At 39.5% G+C, this 24,116-nt stretch overlaps 1 protein-coding gene across 1 annotated transcript; it reads right to left on the reverse strand.

Moving 5' to 3' along the window:
* Window positions 1–563: 563 nt before the first annotated feature.
* Window positions 564–2,404, reverse strand: LOC138361039 (uncharacterized). Its single transcript, XM_069320512.1, has 5 exons — window positions 2,234–2,404; window positions 1,785–1,889; window positions 1,400–1,629; window positions 1,017–1,194; window positions 564–657 (listed from the first exon to the last, which is right to left on the reverse strand). Exons 1-4 carry the CDS (start codon window positions 2,343–2,345, stop codon window positions 1,069–1,071), a joined length of 573 nt encoding a protein of 190 aa, XP_069176613.1. The 5' UTR covers window positions 2,346–2,404; the 3' UTR covers window positions 564–657; window positions 1,017–1,068.
* Window positions 2,405–24,116: the final 21,712 nt, after the last annotated feature.

The following is a 24,116-nucleotide window of genomic DNA, read 5'->3' on the forward strand; positions in this document are numbered from 1 at the left end:
ATGTAGGACTCCTAAAAATGGCTTTGCTTGACCAATGTGAAAATGTGATTGTTTCTGAGCCACAGTTAAGGCCCATGGCCAATATTTGCAAATTATGTCTTGACAAATAAACTTTACGTATTTGAAATACATAATTTGCAAATAGTGGGCATAACTGTACAGCTCTCCTTGATACATATTCAAGGTGTGGAGGATAATACCATGTCGACAGGAGGCCATGCTGATTCCTGTTTCATCCAAACTTTGGAATGAAAGAGGCTTATTTTGAGCAGCTTTCCATGTAGACACTCCACACGTGTGCTTACTCTGTTAAACAAAAATATTTATAGTAACTAAATAACCAGTTGGTGAGCATGATTATAATTATGTAGGACGGGTAGAAGGTAGAGATTATTTTGCGCGATAGGCATTGTTGTTGCACATAAGAATTTCTATGGGTTATATTTCCTTATTCAATATATATAAACTATAATGAAAAAATACAAAAATGGCCACCATATGTTATAGTCGCCAAACAGTTATTAGGTAAAATTGAAGGTTTCTCAATATATAATAAAACTCACCTTAGTTTTCAAGCTCTGAATAGTGCCAACATGAGCTTGAACATCTTCATCTTTGCTGAAGATACTATCAGAATAATAGGGGTTTCTGATACCTCTGCAATGATAATTCAGAAATAATTATTTATTGTCTGTAACCACTATAATATTAAACAATGGGTAATGGGGTATCAAAAAATGTTTTATATGAAGAATTCTGATGCACTGCTAAATTTTACATAAAACAAAAATTTACATGGTGTTAGATAAATAAAATGATGATATGGATGCAATTGAAAGGCAAACTATAAAGACATACTCAGTTAAAAAAAATGTCATATGACAATGTATATTTATATGTGCATACTTTATTTATAAGAACATTATTTTGAAGACAATATAATTCATTATAATATAGTGTGTGTAGAGAACAAAAGAATACTATACATTAAGTATCTGTAAAGCACATTTTATTACCTCCCAACTTTGTTGTAACGATACAGCTTCTTGTTGCCATCAATATGTACTGCTAAAGGGGTTTTATCACAAGCAGGACACTCATTGTCAGCTTCTCCTCTAATTTTCTCAGCTCATATTGCTGGAATCGCCATTCGAAGAACACTCTCTTCGAAGTTATATAATTAATGGGTCCAATCTAGGAATAGAATTTTTTAGATGGTGACATTTAAAATGCATATTATGACATAAGATAAATAAACAAAAAAAACATTCCATTTTGTGTTTGAACAAAATTAAAAACTAATTATTAATAAATGAATATACATTACTACAAAATTTTGATAATTTTTGTATTGAAATATAAAACTGAAAATATTAAGAATAACGGTATCAAAACATACACGCCCACGAGAAGCACCAAAGGATTCCAGTGCAGTGACTAATGCCCGAAATGATGTTCCGGGACAATTTCTTTTTATATGGTGCCATGATTCAAGCAGACTGGTGCTGTAGAATGTGCTGCTCTTTCCTAATGATGAATAGAAACCAGACTTGTGCATGGTCTTGCCTAGTTGTTGATGCTCATATCCACAGTGGCATGTATAGATTGGAGTATAGAGGTCATACCTTCCTGTAGTTTAAAATACAGTGCATTGAGTGGTGTGGCGACTTGCTAAAATAGTGATGTAAAAATTAACATTTATAGCAACAAAAATTTCAAAATGTATTGTGATTCAGGAATATCCGGTAATGGAAATAAAAGGGTAAATTTTAAAGTTTATTTACCCATTATAGTGTTGAAGATGCAGAGATTGCTGGAGCTTGAAATTTTAAACTTGCAATCTGTGCAGTAGGGGCAAGAATTTGGTGGTTGGGCTGGTACAACAGGTTCTGGTAACAAAGAAAAGGAAGACAGTTTGACAAAATGAGTTTTATGGAAAAGAATTTCAGACTGAATATTTCATTGTTTCTTGATTGTACAAAATATTGACATTATTCTCCAGATAATGACTGAGAAATTCACAGAAAAGAAACAATCAGACGATTAAATCAATCTATAAAACCAAGTGTCAGGTTTAAACTTTAAGACTTCTCCAAATGTTGTAATGACTGAAATGAAACATTTATTCATTTTATTTTGTTATACCAAGATAATCGTAGCTCTAGACTGGGATTGGGAAGTAGAAGTAATCTCGGAACAAAGTACGGATTTTGTACAGGTATCGTATACTTACTCCAGTGAAAGATATTTCCTTCAGGGCACACAGTTTGTGTCGGGTCTAATGGCTCATAAAAGCCATTTTTCCAATATAATCTGTGGTGGAAAGGCATGAGAAAATGTTGCATTTGGTCACAAATGTGACACAAAAATGCAAAACAGTCTTCACATTTGATGCTTGCCTCACAATTTGTACATTGTACACAAACTTTACCTGATGAAAAAAGGGGTAATTATTTATACTAATTTTAAATACTGTATACCTAACATTTTAAACAATCTGAAGTCTAAATGTATTAATAGAGTGTCATTAATTTGCATATGATGCTTATTATACAGTATAACCTTAATGAACACAGCAATATTTAATTTACCTTTATCTGGAACACCCAACTCAGACAATGTCCAATCGAACAGCATTGCCCTGCTTTCTCCCCAATTAATCTCTGCATTTTTTCTTCTTTTTTGCCAGTCAGAAACACTTGGCTGAGAATCTTTAATTTGTTCAAGTTCTGCAGCAAGTACTTTGAAATATGGGATTACAAATTAGTAAGAAAAATTTGTAAGTGAAAGGAATGATTAGTATAATATGTTAAACAAAATTTCATAGGCATTAAGCACAATTTTGGTACATAATATTTATGACGTGTGTCCATTAAATAAACCCTCATTTAAATACCAACAAATGATGTTGGGACATACCAACATCAAATGATTCCAAAGTTTCTTCACCAGCTGCCAAATAACTTTGAGTGTACGTTCTGCCACTAGTAGAATAGCCCGCATTTTGAATGTGTGGTGGTGAAAGTATAGCAGGCAGAATGTCTGGGTGGCACATTTGAAGATTTAAGCATGGTACATAATTGCAAATTGTATACAAGTATTAATATTTTCAGACAAATCTCAAGATATTACTATAACTAACTTTATGCTACCAAGTTGTTCAGTGTTATAGTAATTTAATCTCCATAATTGTCTAGCATACACTTAAAAATAGGCAACAAATATTATTGGAAAGTACACAAATAACAGCTGTAGAAATATTGTTAAAAAAATAATAGAAGATTACCATCAGATTGGGGTGCAGCTGGTCTTTATTTTGAATTAATGTGTGATACATCCTGTATGTTATCTTTTTTCTGTTTCTTGTTTGTCACCTTTATTGAGTTTGGTTCCTCCACGTTTAAGAGTCTCTTCAAGTACTCATTTCTTTGTATCATTGCAGCACGTGCTTTCTGGTACTCACGTTCAAGATGTTCTCTAGTCATCACTGCTATTCTCCGGTGAAATTCTGAAGAGAAAATAATAGTGTTCGAAGGAAAAGTACAAGAACAAAACAAGAAAATTATGCTTATGCAAAATTATGCTACAATGTACCTATTAATAATCTTAAAATTTGCTACAAATTACCTACTTATAATTATGTGTTAAATTATGGACTTTCCCATAATGATATGCATGTTAGTGGCATTACCTATACTGCCTACCTGGAGCCCCCTAGAGAGATAGTGACACAAGTTAAGGTAATCCCTTTAGTAAGGTGCTGGGTCAACATAAATAAGCTATAACTAATAAGGACACAAATCAATATGTTCATTTAACAGTGGTATTAACATTTATATAAATATAGCTAAGAATAAGTTTTTACAAGTGTAACAAAGTGAAAGAAATGTATGAAAATTTTGATGATATATTAAAATGCTCATTGATTGAACTTGTCTTCCTATATATAAAGTATAAAAATAGTAAACACAGTACCATTATTGTTGTCTGTAGTTATTTTTGGAACATCTGGTATGTACAGCATACTGTCAAAATCCGATGATCTATCTGAAAAATTGATTGGTAGCGTAAATATTTGAATTCATTGCATAGCCTTTTATACAAACAAAAAAGAAAAATTGTACAGAAAAGCTAACACAACATTATAACACCTTTCTGTGGTACTTTCTATGGTACAAAAGAAAACAAACCTTAATTATAAAGGAAAATAAACTGACAGAAGAACTATGAATACTGCTGAAAATACTTTCCACAAAATATCTGAACCAAGGGATAGTACCCCGAGATTTGAAATATGAAAATTTCACCCTTACAGTATTTAAAAAAAAAGCAGAAAGAGTTAAGCACAAAACTAATGTCCGATCAGCTAGGTATAACACATCTGCAAGCTCATGGCGAAAATCCTAAGGGAGGGAATCATTTACCATCTTTCAGTGAACAATCTTATTCAATCGATACACCATGGTCTTCTTAAAAACAGATGCTACCTTATAAACCTCCTCACTTTTGGGACATGGTAACATGGTACTCAGATAAAGGGTTTCCGGTGGATGTAGTATACATGGATTATGCTAAAGACTTTAATAAGGTACCACATGGAAGACTAGCAAGGAAATTACAGGTTCATGAAAAAAATTGTAAAGTGCACAAAACAATAGTTAAAACAAAGAGAGCAAAAGGTCATACTAAATGGGAATGAATATGAAGAAATGTGGTAAGTTGAGTACCTCAGGGGTCCATTTTTAAGTCTAAAATATTTTTCATATATTGAACATCTATGATATAGAAAAGAATATAATATAATCAACCACATCCTCATATTTGCAAATGCCTGGCATTTCACGAGCACTTTGTCCGGGGTTTATATTCTAGCCGGGGAGGATTTACTGGGTTAGGCTAACCTAACCTAACTTAACCAAACCAAACCAAGTATCTCAAGTTACAAATATCTCTGGGAATTCATATTATCTGCTGTTGTAGAATTGACAAAATGGACAGTGTCAACAAAATTATTCCCACATACTCCGTCACTATGTGATGGAGTACACATAGAATAGGGACTGAATTGTCCCTGACAGGGACAATTCTGTAACAAATGTTCTAGCATAAAACTTTGTACAGTTTAGTAATTCCTTACCATTTGATGTACTAGGTAGATCCATGTTTGGTGAAGTTTTATAGCTGGAGCTGGAAGATCCTGTCGAGATGACTTCTTCAAAGAGAATAGCTTCAACACATTGTGTCTTGAGTCTTCCAGTACTTGGCCTACAGTTACCAGATCTGATTTACAGAAACTAGTGAACTATGGAGATAAGATTGTTAATAATATACTTTTTTTGAGATTCATATGACTTGCAGCTTAAAAACCAACCTTATTTTAAAATAGTACACTAAAGTACATAGCAAATTGCGAAATTCGTAGTTTTTTAACAACTTTAAAGCTAAATTCTCAAGCTTTGAAAATAAGCACAATTTGCTATTTTAAGCGGAATCTGGCAACTCTGATTTAGCATGTAAACATTGACTTGCATTCACAATGTAGTTATTTATTTTTCAACAATTTAAAACGAGTTATGAAAATACACACATTGGTACATTATTGCAAAGGCACTATACTATATATATATATATATATATATATATATATATATATATATATATATATATATATATATATTATATATATATATATATATAAATTGTTGCAAGTCGAGCAACAAATATTTTACATTGAACAACAAATGAGATTGGAAAAGCAGTATTGCCAAAATAGACCCCAGACACACCCTGTGGGTAGTAATGGACCCCCATACCGACCCTATGAGGGGTAGTGGACCCCATAATAACACTATGGGCGATAGTGGACACTATACAAACACTATGGGCGGTAGTTGACTTCATAGAGACCCTGTGGGCGGTAAGGGACCCCCTATCGACCCTGTGGGCGGCAGTGGACCCCCTATCGATCCTGTGGGCGGCAGTGGACCCCCTACCGACCCTGTGGGCGGCAGTGGACCCCTACCGAACGTGTGGGCGGCAGTGGACCCCCTACCGACCCTGTGGGCGGCAGTGGACCCCCTATCGATCCTGTGGGCGGTAGTGGACCCCCCCCATATCGACCCTGTGGGCGGCAGTGGACCCCCTATCGATCCTGTGGGCGGCAGTGGACCCCCTACTGACCCAGTGGGTGGCAGTGGACCCCCTGCCGACCCTGTGGGCGGTAGTGGACCCCTACCGACCCTGTGGACGGTAGTTGACTTCATAGCGACCCTGTGGGCGGTAGTGGACCCCATACCGACCCTGTGGGTGGCGGTGGACCCCATACCGACTCTGTGGGCGGCAGTGAACCCTATATACTAATCCTGTGGGCGATACTGTACCCTATAGTCATCCTGTGGGGGCAATGGATGCCATTCATATCCAGTGGGTGTTATTGTACCCCATACTTATTCTGTGGGTGGTTGGAGCCCCATACCCATCCTGTGGGTTATAGTGGACCCCATACTCATCCTGTGGGTGGTATTGGACCCCATACCTATCCTGTGGGTGGTTGTGAGCCCATACCCATCCTGTCGGTGGTAGTGGACGCAATACACATCCAGTGGATGGTATTGGATCCCATACCCTTCCTGTGGGTGGAAGTGATCCCCATACCATTCCTGTGGGTGGATGTGACCCCCATACTCATCCTGCGGGTGTTATTGGACCCCTTACCCACCTAACAGGTGGTAGTGGACCCTATACTAATCCTATAGTTTCCAATAATCCACACCATACCATCCTGTTTGCAGTAGTTTACCCTATATACATTCCAACATAACATCGTTTTCTGTTAGCGTTCCTACAAAACATTCTTTAAAGATTTCTAAAGCACAAACTATGGTATATAATATTGATTGGTGAAGCACTTATTCTATGTAATAATTTATTGTGCTTATTATAATTTACTAAGAACAACTAATATTTCTCAAAACAAAACTACGAGCCTTCAATAGGATGTAGCTGATCTGTAATATTATAAGAGCATGGACAATAGTAGGTGAATTTCACAACCCATGTGGGACCTGAAAACTACAATTTTCGTTATAATTGAACCAATCACGACTATTCAGCTATCTACGTTGATGGACGAGTACTGTGAGACGTAAATTGGTACGTGAGGAAGAGTTTGAGCCTTGGTAAAAAAGTTAACTGGGAATATATCACATATGTACTAAACCACATTCCACATATTGACTTTAAGCACTAGTCATATATGTACTGTCTTGTGTGAGAACGGGTTGTTTTTCCAACATCTCTTCATATGGAAGCTTTCTAATTTGCGGGATTAACTTTGTCATCCTAACTGACGTGTTCTAGTGAATTATGTCCATTCATTATGTGTATGGCGACCAAAACTGAACGGCATAATGTAAATGGGGCCTAAAAACAATACGTTAATAAACCCAGCCGACTTATTGCTAACTCTTCTATAAATAAATCTATGGGAAAGTAAAGCTCTCAGCCTGCTAACAAGAGTGTACAAATCCACAAGGGCCGGGACGAGGATTCGAACCTGCGTCCGAGAGCATCCCAGACGCTGCCGTAATCGACTGAGCTACGACATGGTCAAAAGGAGTTGAAACCGAAGATCTACTGAACATATTGGATCCTGCAGCCTCTCCGAGGCACAAACCAGTGTTAGTGTAACAAGAATGTGAAGTTGACTACGTCCATCTAGTTCCACCCGCTCCTCCCCAGAACTAGTTGTTAAATAAGCACTTTACCTTGACTCCTCTGATCCAACACTTGTCCACACGTGCCACACTCCTGAAAAAATATTTTTTACATATATTAAGGGCAAGTATAAGTAATTATTAAAATAAGGCACCAAACCGGGAAGGCTATGTAGCACCAGGGTAAGTATAAACAGTTTATTTCAAATACAATCGAGTAGGAAAATACAATTATGAATTTCAAGAACACTGGAACCAATCACTGGAAAAGGTGAAATTGCAATGGAGATTAATTAAAGATTGTATCAACAATAGCGAGTAGGCAAGACTGATAAGACTGCAATAGCCTAACGGAGTACATTTTTGTCTCCGACTCATGAGGCTATGGTTAAGCATCAATGTTCTTTTAAAGTTACATAGAAACACATTATCTTATTAGGGTCTTCCACTAAAAACAAACCTTTAGCTAATCTTAGATAAACGTACTGTGTATTATTAATTTATTTAGCTGTTTATTGGCCTAAATTATATAAATAACATGCTTAAAACCTCTTAAGTACAGTATATGGTCTCTGAGCACCAAACCAACGTTAGAAGCCTAGTGATTACATTGTCAAAAAGGACCATTTACAGGTGAAACCATTTCAAATCGCAGAGTAAACAAGATGGAAACAATTATCTTCCACATTTATTTGCACAATTGCCATCCTTTTCCAGTGATTGGTTCCAGTGTTCTTGAAATTCATAATTGTATTTTCCTACTCGATTGTATTTGAAATAAACTGTTTATACTTACCCTGGTGCTACATAGCCTTCCCGGTTTGGTGCCTTATTTTAATAATTACTTATACTTGCCCTTAATATATGTAAAAAATATTTTTTCAGGAGTGTGGCACGTGTGGACAAGTGTTGGATCAGAGGAGTCAAGGTAAAGTGCTTATTTAACAACTAGTTCTGGGGAGGAGCGGGTGGAACTAGATGGACGTAGTCAACTTCACATTCTTGTTACACTAACACTGGTTTGTGCCTCGGAGAGGCTGCAGGATCCAATATGTTCAGTAGATCTTCGGTTTCAACTCCTTTTGACCATGTCGTAGCTCAGTCGATTACGGCAGCGTCTGGGATGCTCTCGGACGCAGGTTCGAATCCTCGTCCCGGCCCTTGTGGATTTGTACACTCTTGTTAGCAGGCTGAGAGCTTTTCTTTCCCATAGATTTATTTATAGAAGAGTTAGCAATAAGTCGGCTGGGTTTATTAACGTATTGTTTTTAGGCCCCATTTACATTATGCCGTTCAGTTTTGGTCGCCATACTAAAGAATGGACATAATTCACTAGAACACGTCAGTTAGGATGAAAAAGTTAATCCCGCAAATTAGAAAGCTTCCATATGAAGAGATGTTGGAAAAACCTTAACGTGACATGATTGAAGTGTACAAGTGGATGAATGGGCATAACAAGGGAGTTATTGATAAGGCTTTAAATGAAGATAAGTTTAGATTTAGGAAATACCTGGGTAAATACTGGTTTGGTAACTAGGTTGTGGATTTGCGGAACCAATTACTGGATCATGTGCAGACGACGAGTCACAATAATACCTGCGTTCACAGTTCATCCTCGTCGCCAATGTGGTGTTTGTGTGTTACTGAGGAAGTATTGGTTGTAGGGTTGATGTAAAGTCATGACTTGGTTACTGACTTTAATACTTAATATGATTACATGACTAGTAGCTACCAAGCTTGGCGGGCGTCCTGTACGCTCTTTTGTTTACCTCCCCTCTCTGGCGTCCCAGCCGCCGCACATAGAAAACGGATGGTACCATTTTCTGTGAACATGACAAGCCCCAGGCGAGGTGTGGAAAGAAAGTCCAGCCAGGGGCGTTCAATCTGTGCGCCAAGATGGCCGACCTTCGGGCGGGAATCTCCTCCACAACCAAATCTTTTATTGAGGAGTTGTTGCCAACCTACTTTTATCTGGCATGTATTATGCCAGTTTTCGCCTCGCATAATTTTTTCTCATTTGGAAATACAATATTATCTTCACTATAAATTACTACTATAGTGTGTCATTTCTGCTCACACTCATCTCTAAATAAAATGATTACAAATATTTCCAAAGACATAAACTGCCTCATCCAGCCCGCCTCTTCCCTCATTCCAAATCCAAAAACCCTCCAACTCCAACTCCTAGAGGAATTTCAAACTGCGAATACGTGCAGAGAACCAGAATTTGGCTCCAAAATATGGCTCAGGCCTCGAAATTGAGATGTTTGGGATATTTTGAAAACTGCAGGGGAGTTTGTGCAAAATGTGACACACTGCTGCTTTCAGGACTTGGCATATGTTGTGTATAAAAAGTCGTAATTTCAAACTGCGAATAAGTGCAGAGAGCCAGAATTTGGCTCCAAAGTATGGCTCAGGCGTCGAAATTTGGATATTTGGGATATTTTGAAAACTGCAGGAGGGGGGGGGGGGATGGGACAAATTTGATCAAACGTTGCTTTCAGTACTTGGTATATGTTGGGTATAAAAAAGTCGTAATTTCAAACTGCGAATACGTGCAGAGAGCCAGAATTTGGCTCCAAAATAAGTATCAGGCCTTAAAATTGGGATATTTGGGATATTTCGAAAACTGCAGGGGAGTTTGTGCGAAATGTGATTCACTGCCGCTTTCAGGACTTGGCATATGTTGGGTATAAAAAGTCGTAATTTCACACTGCGAATACGTGCAGAGAGCCAGAATTTGGCTCCAAAATAAGTATCAGGCCTTAAAATTGGGATATTTGGGATATTTCGAAAACTGCAGGGGAGTTTGCGCAAAATGTGACACACTGCCACTTTCAGTACTTGGTATATGTTGGGTATAAAAAAGTCGTAATTTCAAACTGCGAATACGTGCAGAGAGCCAGAATTTGGCTCCAAAATAAGTATCAGGCCTTAAAATTGGGATATTTGGGATATTTCGAAAACTGCAGGGGAGTTTGCGCATAATGTGACTCACTGCCACTTTCAGTACTTGGTATATGTTGGGTATAAAAAAGTCGTAATTTCAAACTGCGAATACGTGCAGAGAGCCAGAATTTGGCTCCAAAATAAGTATCAGGCCTTAAAATTGGGATATTTGGGATATTTCGAAAACTGCAGGGGAGTTTGCGCATAATGTGACTCACTGCCACTTTCAGTACTTGGCAAATGTTGGGTATAAAACGTCGTAATATCAAACTGTGAATTCGTGCAGAGAGCCAAACGTTGGCTCCAAAATATGGCTCAGGTCTCGATATTGAGATGTTTGGGATATTTTGAAAACTGCAGGGAGGTTTAGGACAAATGTGACCAAACGCCGCTTTCCGTACTTGGCATATGTTGGGTATAAAAAAGTCGCAATTTCAAACTGCGAATACGTGCAGAGAGCAAGAATTTGGCTCCAAAATATGGCTCAGGCCTCGAAATTGAGATGTTTGGGATATTTTGAAAACTGCAGGGGAGTTTGTGCAAAATGTGACACACTGCTGCTTTCAGGACTTGGCATATGTTGTGTATAAAAAGTCGTAATTTCAAACTGCGAATAAGTGCAGAGAGCCAGAATTTGGCTCCAAAGTATGGCTCAGGCGTCGAAATTTGGATATTTGGGATATTTTGAAAACTGCAGGAGGGGGGGGGGGGATGGGACAAATTTGATCAAACGTTGCTTTCAGTACTTGGTATATGTTGGGTATAAAAAAGTCGTAATTTCAAACTGCGAATACGTGCAGAGAGCCAGAATTTGGCTCCAAAATAAGTATCAGGCCTTAAAATTGGGATATTTGGGATATTTCGAAAACTGCAGGGGAGTTTGTGCGAAATGTGATTCACTGCCGCTTTCAGGACTTGGCATATGTTGGGTATAAAAAGTCGTAATTTCACACTGCGAATACGTGCAGAGAGCCAGAATTTGGCTCCAAAATAAGTATCAGGCCTTAAAATTGGGATATTTGGGATATTTCGAAAACTGCAGGGGAGTTTGCGCAAAATGTGACACACTGCCACTTTCAGTACTTGGTATATGTTGGGTATAAAAAAGTCGTAATTTCAAACTGCGAATACGTGCAGAGAGCCAGAATTTGGCTCCAAAATAAGTATCAGGCCTTAAAATTGGGATATTTGGGATATTTCGAAAACTGCAGGGGAGTTTGCGCATAATGTGACTCACTGCCACTTTCAGTACTTGGTATATGTTGGGTATAAAAAAGTCGTAATTTCAAACTGCGAATACGTGCAGAGAGCCAGAATTTGGCTCCAAAATAAGTATCAGGCCTTAAAATTGGGATATTTGGGATATTTCGAAAACTGCAGGGGAGTTTGCGCATAATGTGACTCACTGCCACTTTCAGTACTTGGCAAATGTTGGGTATAAAACGTCGTAATATCAAACTGTGAATTCGTGCAGAGAGCCAAACGTTGGCTCCAAAATATGGCTCAGGTCTCGATATTGAGATGTTTGGGATATTTTGAAAACTGCAGGGAGGTTTAGGACAAATGTGACCAAACGCCGCTTTCCGTACTTGGCATATGTTGGGTATAAAAAAGTCGCAATTTCAAACTGCGAATACGTGCAGAGAGCAAGAATTTGGCTCCAAAACATGGCTCAGGCCTCGAAATTGGGATATTTGGGATATTTTGAAAACTGCAGGGGAGTTTGTGCAAAATGTGACTCACTGCTGCTTTCAGTTCTTGGCATATGTTGGGTATAAAAAGTCGTTATTTCAAACTGCGAATACGTGCATAGAGCCAGAATTTGGCTCCAAAATAGTGATCAGTCCTCGAAATTGGGATGTTTGGGATATTTTGAAAACCTCAGTGGGCTTTGGGACAAATATGACCAAACACCGCTTTCAGAACTTGGCATATGTTGGGTATAAAAAGTCGTAATTTCAAACTGCGAATACGTGCAGAGAGCCAGAACTTGGCTCCGAAATATAGCTCAGGCCTGAAAATTGGAATATTTGGGATATTTCGAAAACTGCAGGGGAGTTTGTGCGAAATGTGAATCACTGCCGCTTTCAGGACTTGGCATATGTTGGGTATAAAATGTCGTAATTTCAAACCACGAATACGTGCATAGAGCCAGAATTTGGCTCCAAAATACGGGTCAGGCCTCGAAATTGGGATGTTTGGAATATTTTGAAAACTGCAGGGGGGGTTTTGGACAATAGTGACCAAACGCCGCAATCAGTACTTGGCATATGTTGGGTATAAAAAGTCGTAATTTCAAACTGCGAATACGTGCAGGGAGCCAGAATTTGGCTCCAAAATATAGCTCAGGCATCGAAATTGGGATATTCGTAATTTCAAACTGCGAATATGTGCAGAGAGCCAAAATTTGGCTCCAAAATATAGCTCATGCCTCGAAATTGGGATGTTTGGGATATTTTGAAAACTGCAGGGGAGTTTGTGCAAAATGTGACTTACTGCCGCTTTCAGGACTTGGCATATGTTGGGGAAAAAAGTCGTAATTTCAAACTGCGAATACGTGCAGAGAGCCAGAATTTGGCTCCAAAATATGGCTCAGGCCTCAAAATTGGGATGTTTGGGATATTTTGAAAACTGCAGGGGGGGTTTTGGACAAATGTGACCAAACGCCGCGATCTGTACTTGGCATATGTTGGGTATAAAAAAGTCGTAATTTCAATCTGCGAATACGTGCAGAGAGCCAGAATTTGGCTCCAAAATATGGCTCAGGCCTCGAAATTGGGATGTTTGGGATATTTTGAAAAATGCCGGGTGGATTGAGACAAATGTGACCAATTGCCGCTTTCAGTACTTGGCATATGTTGGGTATAAAAAAGTGGTAATTTCAAACTGCGAATATGTGCAGAGAGCCAGAATTTGTCTCCAAAATATGGCTCAGGACTCGAAATTGGGATTTTTGGGATATTTTGAAAACTGCAGGGAGGTTTGGGACAAATTTGACCAAATGCCACTTTCAGTACTTGGCATATGTTGGGTAAAAAAAGTCGTAATTTCAAACTTCGAATACGTGCAGAGAGCCAGAATTTGACTCCAAAATATGGCTCAGGCCTCGATATTGGGATATTTGGGATATTTCGAAAACTGCAGGGGAGTTTGTGCGAAATGTGACTCACTGCCGCTTTCAGTACTTGGCATATTTTGGGTATAAAAATCGTAATATCAAACTGCGAATACGTTCAGAGAGCCAGAATTTAGCTCCAAAACATGGCTCAGGCCTCGAAATTGGGATGTTTGGAATATTTTGAAAACTGCAGGGGGGGTTTTGGACAAATGTGACCAAACGCCACTTTCAGCACTTGGTATATTTTGGGTATAAAAAAGTTGTAATTTCAAACTGCGAATACGTGCAGAGAGCCAGAATTTGGCTCCAAAATACGGCTCAGGCCTCGAATTTGGGATATTTGGGATATTTTGAAAACTGCATGGGGGGTTTGGGACAAATGTGACCAAACGCCACTTTCAGCACTTGGTATATTTTGGGTATAAAAAAGTTGTAATTTCAAACTGCGAATACGTGCAGAGAGCCAGAATTTGGCTCCAAAATACGGCTCAGGCCTCGAATTTGGGATATTTGGGATATTTCGAAAACTGCAGGGGAGTTTGTGCAAAATGTGACTCACTGCCGCTTTCAGTACTTGGCATATGTTGGGTATAAAAAAGTTTTAATTTCGAACTGCGAATATGTGCAGAGAGCCAAAATTTGGCTCCAAAATATGGCTCAGGCCTCGAAATTGGGATGTTTGGGATATTTTGAAAAATGCCGTGTGGATTGAGACAAATGTGACCAATTGCCGCTTTCAGTACTTGGAATATGTTGGGTATAAAAAGTCGTAATTTCAAACTTCGAATACGTGCAGAGAGCCAGAATTTGTCTCCAAAATATGGCTCAGGACTCGAAATTGGGATTTTTGGGATATTTTGAAAACTGCAGGGAGGTTTGGGACAAATTTGACCAAATGCCACTTTCAGTACCTGGCATATGTTGGGCATAAAAAGTCGTAATTTCAAACTTCGAATACGTGCAGAGAGCCAGAATTTGGCTCCAAAATATAGTTCAGGCCTCAAAATTGGGATATTTGGGATATTTCGAAAACTGCGGGGGAGTTTTTGCAAAATGTGACTCACTGCCGCTTTCAGGACTTGGCATATGTTGGGTATAAAATGCCGTAATTTCAAACCGCGAATACGTGCATAGGGCCAGAATTTGGCTCCAAAATATGGCTCAGGCCTCGAAATTGGGATGTTTGGGATATTTTGAAAACTGCAGGGGGGGTTTTGGACAAATGTTTCCAAATGCCACTTTCAGTACTTGGTATATGTTGGGTATAAAAAAGTTGTTATTTCAAACTGCGAATATGTGCAGAGAGCCAGAATTTGACTCCAAAATATGGCTCAGGCCTCGAAATTGGATGTTTGGGATATTTTGAAAACTGCAGGGGGGGTTTTGGACAAATGTTTCCAAATGCCACTTTCAGTACTTGGCATATGTTGGGTATAAAAAGTCGTAATTTCAAACTTCGAATACGCGCAGAGAGCCAGAGTTTGGCTCCAAAATATAGCTCAGGCCTCAAAATTGGGATGTTTGGGATATTTTGAAAACTGCAGGGGGGGTTTTGGACAAATGTGACCAAACGCCGCGTTCAGTACTTGGAATATGTTGGGTATAAAAAGTCGTAATTTCAAACTTCGAATACGTGCAGAGAGCCAGAATTTGTCTTCAAAATATGGCTCAGGACTCGAAATTGGGAATTTTGGGATATTTTGAAAACTGCAGGGAGGTTTGGGACAAATTTGACCAAATGCCACTTTCAGTACCTGGCATATGTTGGGTATAAAAAGTCGTAATTTCAAACTTCGAATACGTGCAGAGAGCCAGAATTTGGCTCCAAAATATAGTTCAGGCCTCAAAATTGGGATATTTGGGATATTTCGAAAAACTGCAGGGGAGTTTGTGCAAAATGTGACTCACTGCCGCTTTCAGGACTTGGCATATGTTGGGTATAAAATGCCGTAATTTCAAACCGCGAATACGTGCATAGGGCCAGAATTTGGCTCCAAAATATGGCTCAGGCTTCGAAATTGGGATGTTTGGGATATTTTGAAAACTGCAGGGGGGGTTTTGGACAAATATTTCCAAATGCCACTTTCAGTACTTGGTATATGTTGGGTATAAAAAAGTTGTAATTTCAAACTGCGAATATGTGCAGAGAGCTAGAATTTGGCTCCAAAATATGGCTCAGGCCTCGAAATTGGATGTTTGGGATATTTTGAAAACTGCAGGGGGGGTTTTGGACAAATGTTTCCAAATGCCACTTTCAGTACTTGGCATATGTTGGGTATAAAAAGTCGTAATTTCAAAGTTCGAATACGTGCAGAGAGCCAGAATTTGGCTCCAAAATATGGCTCAGGCCTCGAAATTGGGATGTTTGGGATATTTTGAAAACTGCAAGGAGGTTTGGGACAAATTTGACCAAATGCCACTTTCAGTACTTGGCATAAGTTGGGTATAAAAAGTCGTAATTTCAAACTTTGAATACGCACAGAGAGCCAAAATTTGGCTCCAAAATATTGCTCAGGCCTCTAAATTGGGATATTTGAGATATTTCGAAAACTGCAGGGGAGCTTGTGCGAAATGTGACTCACTGCCACTTTCAGGACTTGGCATATGTTGGGTATAAAATGCCGTAATTTCAAACCGCGAATACGTGCATAGAGCCAGAATTTGGCTCCAAAATATGGGTCAGGCCTCGAAATTGGGATGTTTGGGATATTTTGAAAACTGCAGGGGGGGTTTTGGACAAATGTGACCAAACGCCGCGTTCAGTACTTGGCATATGTTGGGTATAAAAAAGTTGTAATTTCAAACTGCGAATACGTGCAGAGAGCCAGAATTTGGCTCCAAAATACGGCTCAGGCCTCGAAATTGGGATATTTGGGATATTTCGAAAACTGCATTGGAGTTTGTGCAAAATTTGACTCACTGCCGCTTTCAGTACTTGGCATATGTTGGGTATAAAAATCGTAATATCAAACTGCGATTACGTGCAGAGAGCTAGATCTTGGCTCCAAAATATGGCTCAGGCCTCGATATTGTGATGTTTGGGATATTTTGAAAACTGCTGGGAGGTTTGGGACAAATATAACCAAACGCCGCTTTCAACACTTGGCATATGTTGGGTATAAAAAATTCGTAATTTCATACTGCGAATACGTGCATAGAGCCAGAATTTGGCTCCAAAATATTGCTCAGTCCTCGAAATTGGGTAGTTTGGGATATTTTGAAAACTGCAGGGGGGGTTGGGACAAATATGACCAAACGCTGCTTACAGAACTTGGCATATGTTGGGTATAAAAAGTAGTAATTTCAAACTGCGAATACGTGCAGAGAGCTTGAATTTGGCTCCAAAATATGGCTCAAGCCTTGAAAGTGGGATGTTTGGGATATTTTGAAAACTGCAGGGGAGTTTGAGCAAAATGTGACTCACTGCCGCTTTCAGTATTTGGCGTATGTTGGGTATAAAAAGTCGTTATTTCAAACTGCGAATACGTGCAGAGAGCCAAAATTTGGCTCCAAAATATGGCTCATGCCTCGAAATTGGGATATTTGGGATATTTCGAAAACTGCAATAGAGTTTGTGCAAAATGTGACTCACTGCCGCTTTCAGGACTTAGTATATGTTGGGTATAAAATGTCGTAATTTCAAACCACGAATACGTGCATGGTGCAAGAATTTGGCTCCAAAATATGGCTAAGGCCTCGAAATTGGGATGTTTGGGATATTTTGAAAACTGCAGGGGGGGTTTTGGACAAATGTGACCAAACGCCGCGTTCAGTACTTGGCATAAGTTGGGTATAAAATGTCGTAATTTCAAACTGCGAATACGTGCAGAGAGCCAGAATTTGGCTCCAAAATACGGCTCAGGCCTCGAAATTGGGATATTTGGGATATTTCGAAAACTGCAAGGGAGTTTGTGCAAAATGTGACTAACTCCCGCTTTCAGGACTTAGCATATGTTGGGTATAAAAAGTCGTAATTTCAAACTGCGAATACGTGCAGAGAGCCAAAATTTGGCTCCAAAATATAGCTCATGCCTCGAAATTGGGATGTTTGGGATATTTCGAAAACTGCAATAGAGTTTGTGCAAAATGTGACTAACTCCCGCTTTCAGGACTTAGCATATGTTAGGTATAAAAAGTCGTAATATCAAACTTCGAATACGTGCAGAGAGCCAGAATTTGGCTCTAAAATATGGCTCAGGCCTCGAAATTGGGATGTTTGGGATATTTTGAAAAATGCCGTGTGGATTGAGACAAATGTGACCAATTGCCGCTTTCAGTACTTGGAATATGTTGGGTATAAAAAGTCGTAATTTCAAACTTCGAATACGTGCAGAGAGCCAGAATTTGTCTCCAAAATATGGCTCAGGACTCGAAATTGGGATTTTTGGGATATTTTGAAAACTGCAGGGAGGTTTGGGACAAATTTGACCAAATGCCACTTTCAGTACCTGGCATATGTTGGGCATAAAAAGTCGTAATTTCAAACTTCGAATACGTGCAGAGAGCCAGAATTTGGCTCCAAAATATAGTTCAGGCCTCAAAATTGGGATATTTGGGATATTTCGAAAACTGCGGGGGAGTTTTTGCAAAATGTGACTCACTGCCGCTTTCAGGACTTGGCATATGTTGGGTATAAAATGCCGTAATTTCAAACCGCGAATACGTGCATAGGGCCAGAATTTGGCTCCAAAATATGGCTCAGGCCTCGAAATTGGGATGTTTGGGATATTTTGAAAACTGCAGGGGGGGTTTTGGACAAATGTTTCCAAATGCCACTTTCAGTACTTGGTATATGTTGGGTATAAAAAAGTTGTTATTTCAAACTGCGAATATGTGCAGAGAGCCAGAATTTGACTCCAAAATATGGCTCAGGCCTCGAAATTGGATGTTTGGGATATTTTGAAAACTGCAGGGGGGGTTTTGGACAAATGTTTCCAAATGCCACTTTCAGTACTTGGCATATGTTGGGTATAAAAAGTCGTAATTTCAAACTTCGAATACGCGCAGAGAGCCAGAATTTGGCTCCAAAATATAGCTCAGGCCTCAAAATTGGGATGTTTGGGATATTTTGAAAACTGCAGGGGGGGTTTTGGACAAATGTGACCAAACGCCGCGTTCAGTACTTGGAATATGTTGGGTATAAAAAGTCGTAATTTCAAACTTCGAATACGTGCAGAGAGCCAGAATTTGTCTTCAAAATATGGCTCAGGACTCGAAATTGGGAATTTTGGGATATTTTGAAAACTGCAGGGAGGTTTGGGACAAATTTGACCAAATGCCACTTTCAGTACCTGGCATATGTTGGGTATAAAAAGTCGTAATTTCAAACTTCGAATACGTGCAGAGAGCCAGAATTTGGCTCCAAAATATAGTTCAGGCCTCAAAATTGGGATATTTGGGATATTTCGAAAAACTGCAGGGGAGTTTGTGCAAAATGTGACTCACTGCCGCTTTCAGGACTTGGCATATGTTGGGTATAAAATGCCGTAATTTCAAACCGCGAATACGTGCATAGGACCAGAATTTGGCTCCAAAATATGGCTCAGGCTTCGAAATTGGGATGTTTGGGATATTTTGAAAACTGCAGGGGGGGTTTTGGATAAATATTTCCAAATGCCACTTTCAGTACTTGGTATATGTTGGGTATAAAAAAGTTGTAATTTCAAACTGCGAATATGTGCAGAGAGCCAGAATTTGGCTCCAAAATATGGCTCAGGCCTCGAAATTGGATGTTTGGGATATTTTGAAAACTGCAGGGGGGGTTTTGGACAAATGTTTCCAAATGCCACTTTCAGTACTTGGCATATGTTGGGTATAAAAAGTCGTAATTTCAAAGTTCGAATACGTGCAGAGAGCCAGAATTTGGCTCCAAAATATGGCTCAGGCCTCGAAATTGGGATGTTTGGGATATTTTGAAAACAGCAGGGAGGTTTGGGACAAATTTGACCAAATGCCACTTTCAGTACTTGGCATAAGTTGGGTATAAAAAGTCGTAATTTCAAACTTTGAATACGCGCAGAGAGCCAAAATTTGGCTCCAAAATATTGCTCAGGCCTCTAAATTGGGATATTTGAGATATTTCGAAAACTGCAGGGGAGCTTGTGCGAAATGTGACTCACTGCCACTTTCAGGACTTGGCATATGTTGGGTATAAAATGCCGTAATTTCAAACCGCGAATACGTGCATAGAGCCAGAATTTGGCTCCAAAATATGGGTCAGGCCTCGAAATTGGGATGTTTGGGATATTTTGAAAACTGCAGGGGGGGTTTTGGACAAATGTGACCAAACGCCGCGTTCAGTACTTGGCATATGTTGGGTATAAAAAAGTTGTAATTTCAAACTGCGAATACGTGCAGAGAGCCAGAATTTGGCTCCAAAATACGGCTCAGGCCTCGAAATTGGGATATTTGGGATATTTCGAAAACTGCATTGGAGTTTGTGCAAAATTTGACTCACTGCCGCTTTCAGTACTTGGCATATGTTGGGTATAAAAATCGTAATATCAAACTGCGATTACGTGCAGAGAGCTAGATCTTGGCTCCAAAATATGGCTCAGGCCTCGATATTGTGATGTTTGGGATATTTTGAAAACTGCTGGGAGGTTTGGGACAAATATAACCAAACGCCGCTTTCAACACTTGGCATATGTTGGGTATAAAAAATTCGTAATTTCATACTGCGAATACGTGCATAGAGCCAGAATTTGGCTCCAAAATATTGCTCAGTCCTCGAAATTGGGTAGTTTGGGATATTTTGAAAACTGCAGGGGGGGTTGGGACAAATATGACCAAACGCTGCTTACAGAACTTGGCATATGTTGGGTATAAAAAGTAGTAATTTCAAACTGCGAATACGTGCAGAGAGCTTGAATTTGGCTCCAAAATATGGCTCAAGCCTTGAAAGTGGGATGTTTGGGATATTTTGAAAACTGCAGGGGAGTTTGAGCAAAATGTGACTCACTGCCGCTTTCAGTATTTGGCGTATGTTGGGTATAAAAAGTCGTTATTTCAAACTGCGAATACGTGCAGAGAGCCAAAATTTGGCTCCAAAATATGGCTCATGCCTCGAAATTGGGATATTTGGGATATTTCGAAAACTGCAATAGAGTTTGTGCAAAATGTGACTCACTGCCGCTTTCAGGACTTAGTATATGTTGGGTATAAAATGTCGTAATTTCAAACCACGAATACGTGCATGGTGCAAGAATTTGGCTCCAAAATATGGCTAAGGCCTCGAAATTGGGATGTTTGGGATATTTTGAAAACTGCAGGGGGGGTTTTGGACAAATGTGACCAAACGCCGCGTTCAGTACTTGGCATAAGTTGGGTATAAAATGTCGTAATTTCAAACTGCGAATACGTGCAGAGAGCCAGAATTTGGCTCCAAAATACGGCTCAGGCCTCGAAATTGGGATATTTGGGATATTTCGAAAACTGCAAGGGAGTTTGTGCAAAATGTGACTAACTCCCGCTTTCAGGACTTAGCATATGTTGGGTATAAAAAGTCGTAATTTCAAACTGCGAATACGTGCAGAGAGCCAAAATTTGGCTCCAAAATATAGCTCATGCCTCGAAATTGGGATGTTTGGGATATTTCGAAAACTGCAATAGAGTTTGTGCAAAATGTGACTAACTCCCGCTTTCAGGACTTAGCATATGTTAGGTATAAAAAGTCGTAATATCAAACTTCGAATACGTGCAGAGAGCCAGAATTTGGCTCTAAAATATGGCTCAGGCCTCGAAATTGGGATGTTTGGGATATTTTGAAAACTGCAGGGAAGTTTGGGACAAATTTGACCAAATGCCACTTTCAGTACTTGGCATAAGTTGGGTATAAAAAGTCGTAATTTCAAACTTTGAATACGTGCAGAGAGCCAAAATTTGGCGCCAAAATATTGCTCAGGCCTCTGAATTGGGATATTTGAGATATTTCGAAAACTGCAGGGGAGCTTGTGCGAAATGTGACTCACTGCCACTTTCAGGACTTGGCATATGTTGGGTATAAAATGTCGTAATTTCAAACCGCGAATACGTGCATAGAGCCAGAATTTGGCTCCAAAATATGGCTAAGGCCTCGAAATTGGGATGTTTGGGATATTTTGAAAACTGCAGGGGTGCGTTTGGGACAAATGTGACCAAACACCGCTTTCAGTACTTGGCATATGTTGGGTATAAAAAATTCGTAATTTCAAACTGCGAATATGTGCAGAGAGCCAGAATTTGGCTCCAAAATATGGCTCAGGCCTCGAAATTTTGATATTTGGGATATTTTGAAAACTGCAGGGGAGTTTGTTCAAAATTTGACTCACTGCTGCTTTCAGGACTTGGCATATGTTGGGTATAAAAAGTCGTAATTTCAAACCGCGAATACGTGCATAGAGCCAGAATTTGGCTCCAAAATATGGCTAAGGCCTCGAAATTGGGATGTTTGGGATATTTTGAAAACTGCAGGGGGGGGGGGGGTTGGGACAAATGTGACCAAACACCGCTTTCAGTACTTGGCATATGTTGGATATAAAAATCGTAATATCAAACTGCGAATACGTGCAAAGAGCTAGAACTTGGCTCCAAAATATGGCTCAGGCCTCGATATTGTGATGTTTGGGATATTTTGAAAACTGCTGGGAGGTTTGGGACAAATATAACCAAACGCCGCTTTCAACACTTGGCATATGTTGGATATAAAAATCGTAATATCAAACTGCGAATACGTGCAAAGAGCTAGAACTTGGCTCCAAAATATGGTTCAGGCCTCGAAATTGGGATGTTTGGGATATTTTGAAAACTGCAGGGGGGTTTGGGACAGATGTAACCAAACGCCGCTTTCATTACTTGGCATATGTTGGGTATAAAATAGTCGTAATTTCAAACGGCGAATACGTGCAGAAAGCCAGAATTTGGCTCCAAAATATAGCTCAGGCCTCGAAATTGGGATATTTGGAATATTTCGAAAACTGCAGGGGAGTTTGTCCAAATTGTGACTCACTGCCGCTATCAGGACTTGGCATATGTTGGGAATAAAAAGTCGTTATTTCAAACTGCGTATACGTGCATAGAGCCAAAATTTGGCTCCAAAATACGGCTCAGGCCTCTAAATTGGGATGTTTAGGATATTTTGAAAACTGCAGTTGGGTTTGGGACAAATGTCACCAAACGCCGTTTTCAGTAATTCGCATATGTTGGGTATAAAAAAGTCGTAATTTCAAACTGAGAATACGTGCAGAGAGCCAGAATTTGGCTCCAAAATATGGCTCAGGCCTCGAAATTGGGATGTTTGGGATATTTTGAAAACTGCAGGGGGGTTTGGGATATATGTGACCAAACGCCGCTTTCATTACTAGGCACATGTTGGCTATAAAAAAGTCGTAATTTCAAACGGCGAATACGTGCGTAGAGCCAGAATTTGGCTCCAAAATATAGCTCAGGCCTCGAAATTGGGATATTTGGGATGTTTCCAAAACTGCAGGGGAGTTTGTGCAAAATGTGACTCACTGCCGCTATCAGGACTTGGCATATGCTGGGTATAAAAAGTCGTAATTTCAAACTGCGTATACGTGCATAGCCAGAATTTGGCTCCAAAATACGGCTCAGGCCTCGAAATTGGGATGTTTAGGATATTTTGAAAACTGCAGGAGGGTATGGGACAAATGTCACCAAACGCCGCTTTCAGTACTTTGCATATGTTGGGTATAAAAAAGTCGTAATTTAAAACTGTGAATACGTGCAGAGAGCCAGAATTTGGCTCCAAAATACGGCTCAGGCCTCGAAATTGGGATGTTTAGGATATTTTGAAAACTGCAGGAGGGTATGGGACAAATGTCACCAAACGCCGCTTTCAGTACTTTGCATATGTTGGGTATAAAAAAGTCGTAATTTCAAACTGCGTATACGTGCATAGAGCCAGAATTTGGCTCCAAAATACGGCTCAGGCCTCGAAATTGGGATGTTTAGGATATTTTGAAAACTGCAGGAGGTTATGGGACAAATGTCACCAAACGCCGCTTTCAGTAATTGGCATATGTTGGGTATAAAAAAGTCGTAATTTAAAACTGTGAATACGTGCAGAGAGCCAGAATTTGGCTCCAAAATACGGCTCAGGCCTCGAAATTGGGATGTTTAGGATATTTTGAAAACTGCAGGAGGGTATGGGACAAATGTCACCAAACGCCGCTTTCAGTACTTTGCATATGTTGGGTATAAAAAAGTCGTAATTTCAAACTGCGTATACGTGCATAGAGCCAGAATTTGGCTCCAAAATACGGCTCAGGCCTCGAAATTGGGATGTTTAGGATATTTTGAAAACTGCAGGAGGTTATGGGACAAATGTCACCAAA

The sequence above is a fragment of the Procambarus clarkii genome, unplaced genomic scaffold (assembly GCF_040958095.1).
Source record: "Procambarus clarkii isolate CNS0578487 unplaced genomic scaffold, FALCON_Pclarkii_2.0 HiC_scaffold_153, whole genome shotgun sequence".
Classification (NCBI taxonomy): domain Eukaryota; kingdom Metazoa; phylum Arthropoda; class Malacostraca; order Decapoda; family Cambaridae; genus Procambarus; species Procambarus clarkii.

What these genes read in the sequence shown, in the direction of transcription:
- LOC138361039 (XM_069320512.1), bottom strand. Translation starts at nt 2,345, where the DNA reads ATGCAACATTTTCTCATGCCTTTCCACCACAGATTATATTGGAAAAAT. An exon ending in CATCTTCAACACTATAATGG is followed by an intron (nt 1,630 to 1,784) that starts GTAAATAAACTT and finishes TTTAAACTACAG; the next exon opens with GAAGGTATGACCTCTATACT. An exon ending in TTGGTGCTTCTCGTGGGCGT is followed by an intron (nt 1,195 to 1,399) that starts GTATGTTTTGAT and finishes TTCTATTCCTAG; the next exon opens with ATTGGACCCATTAATTATAT.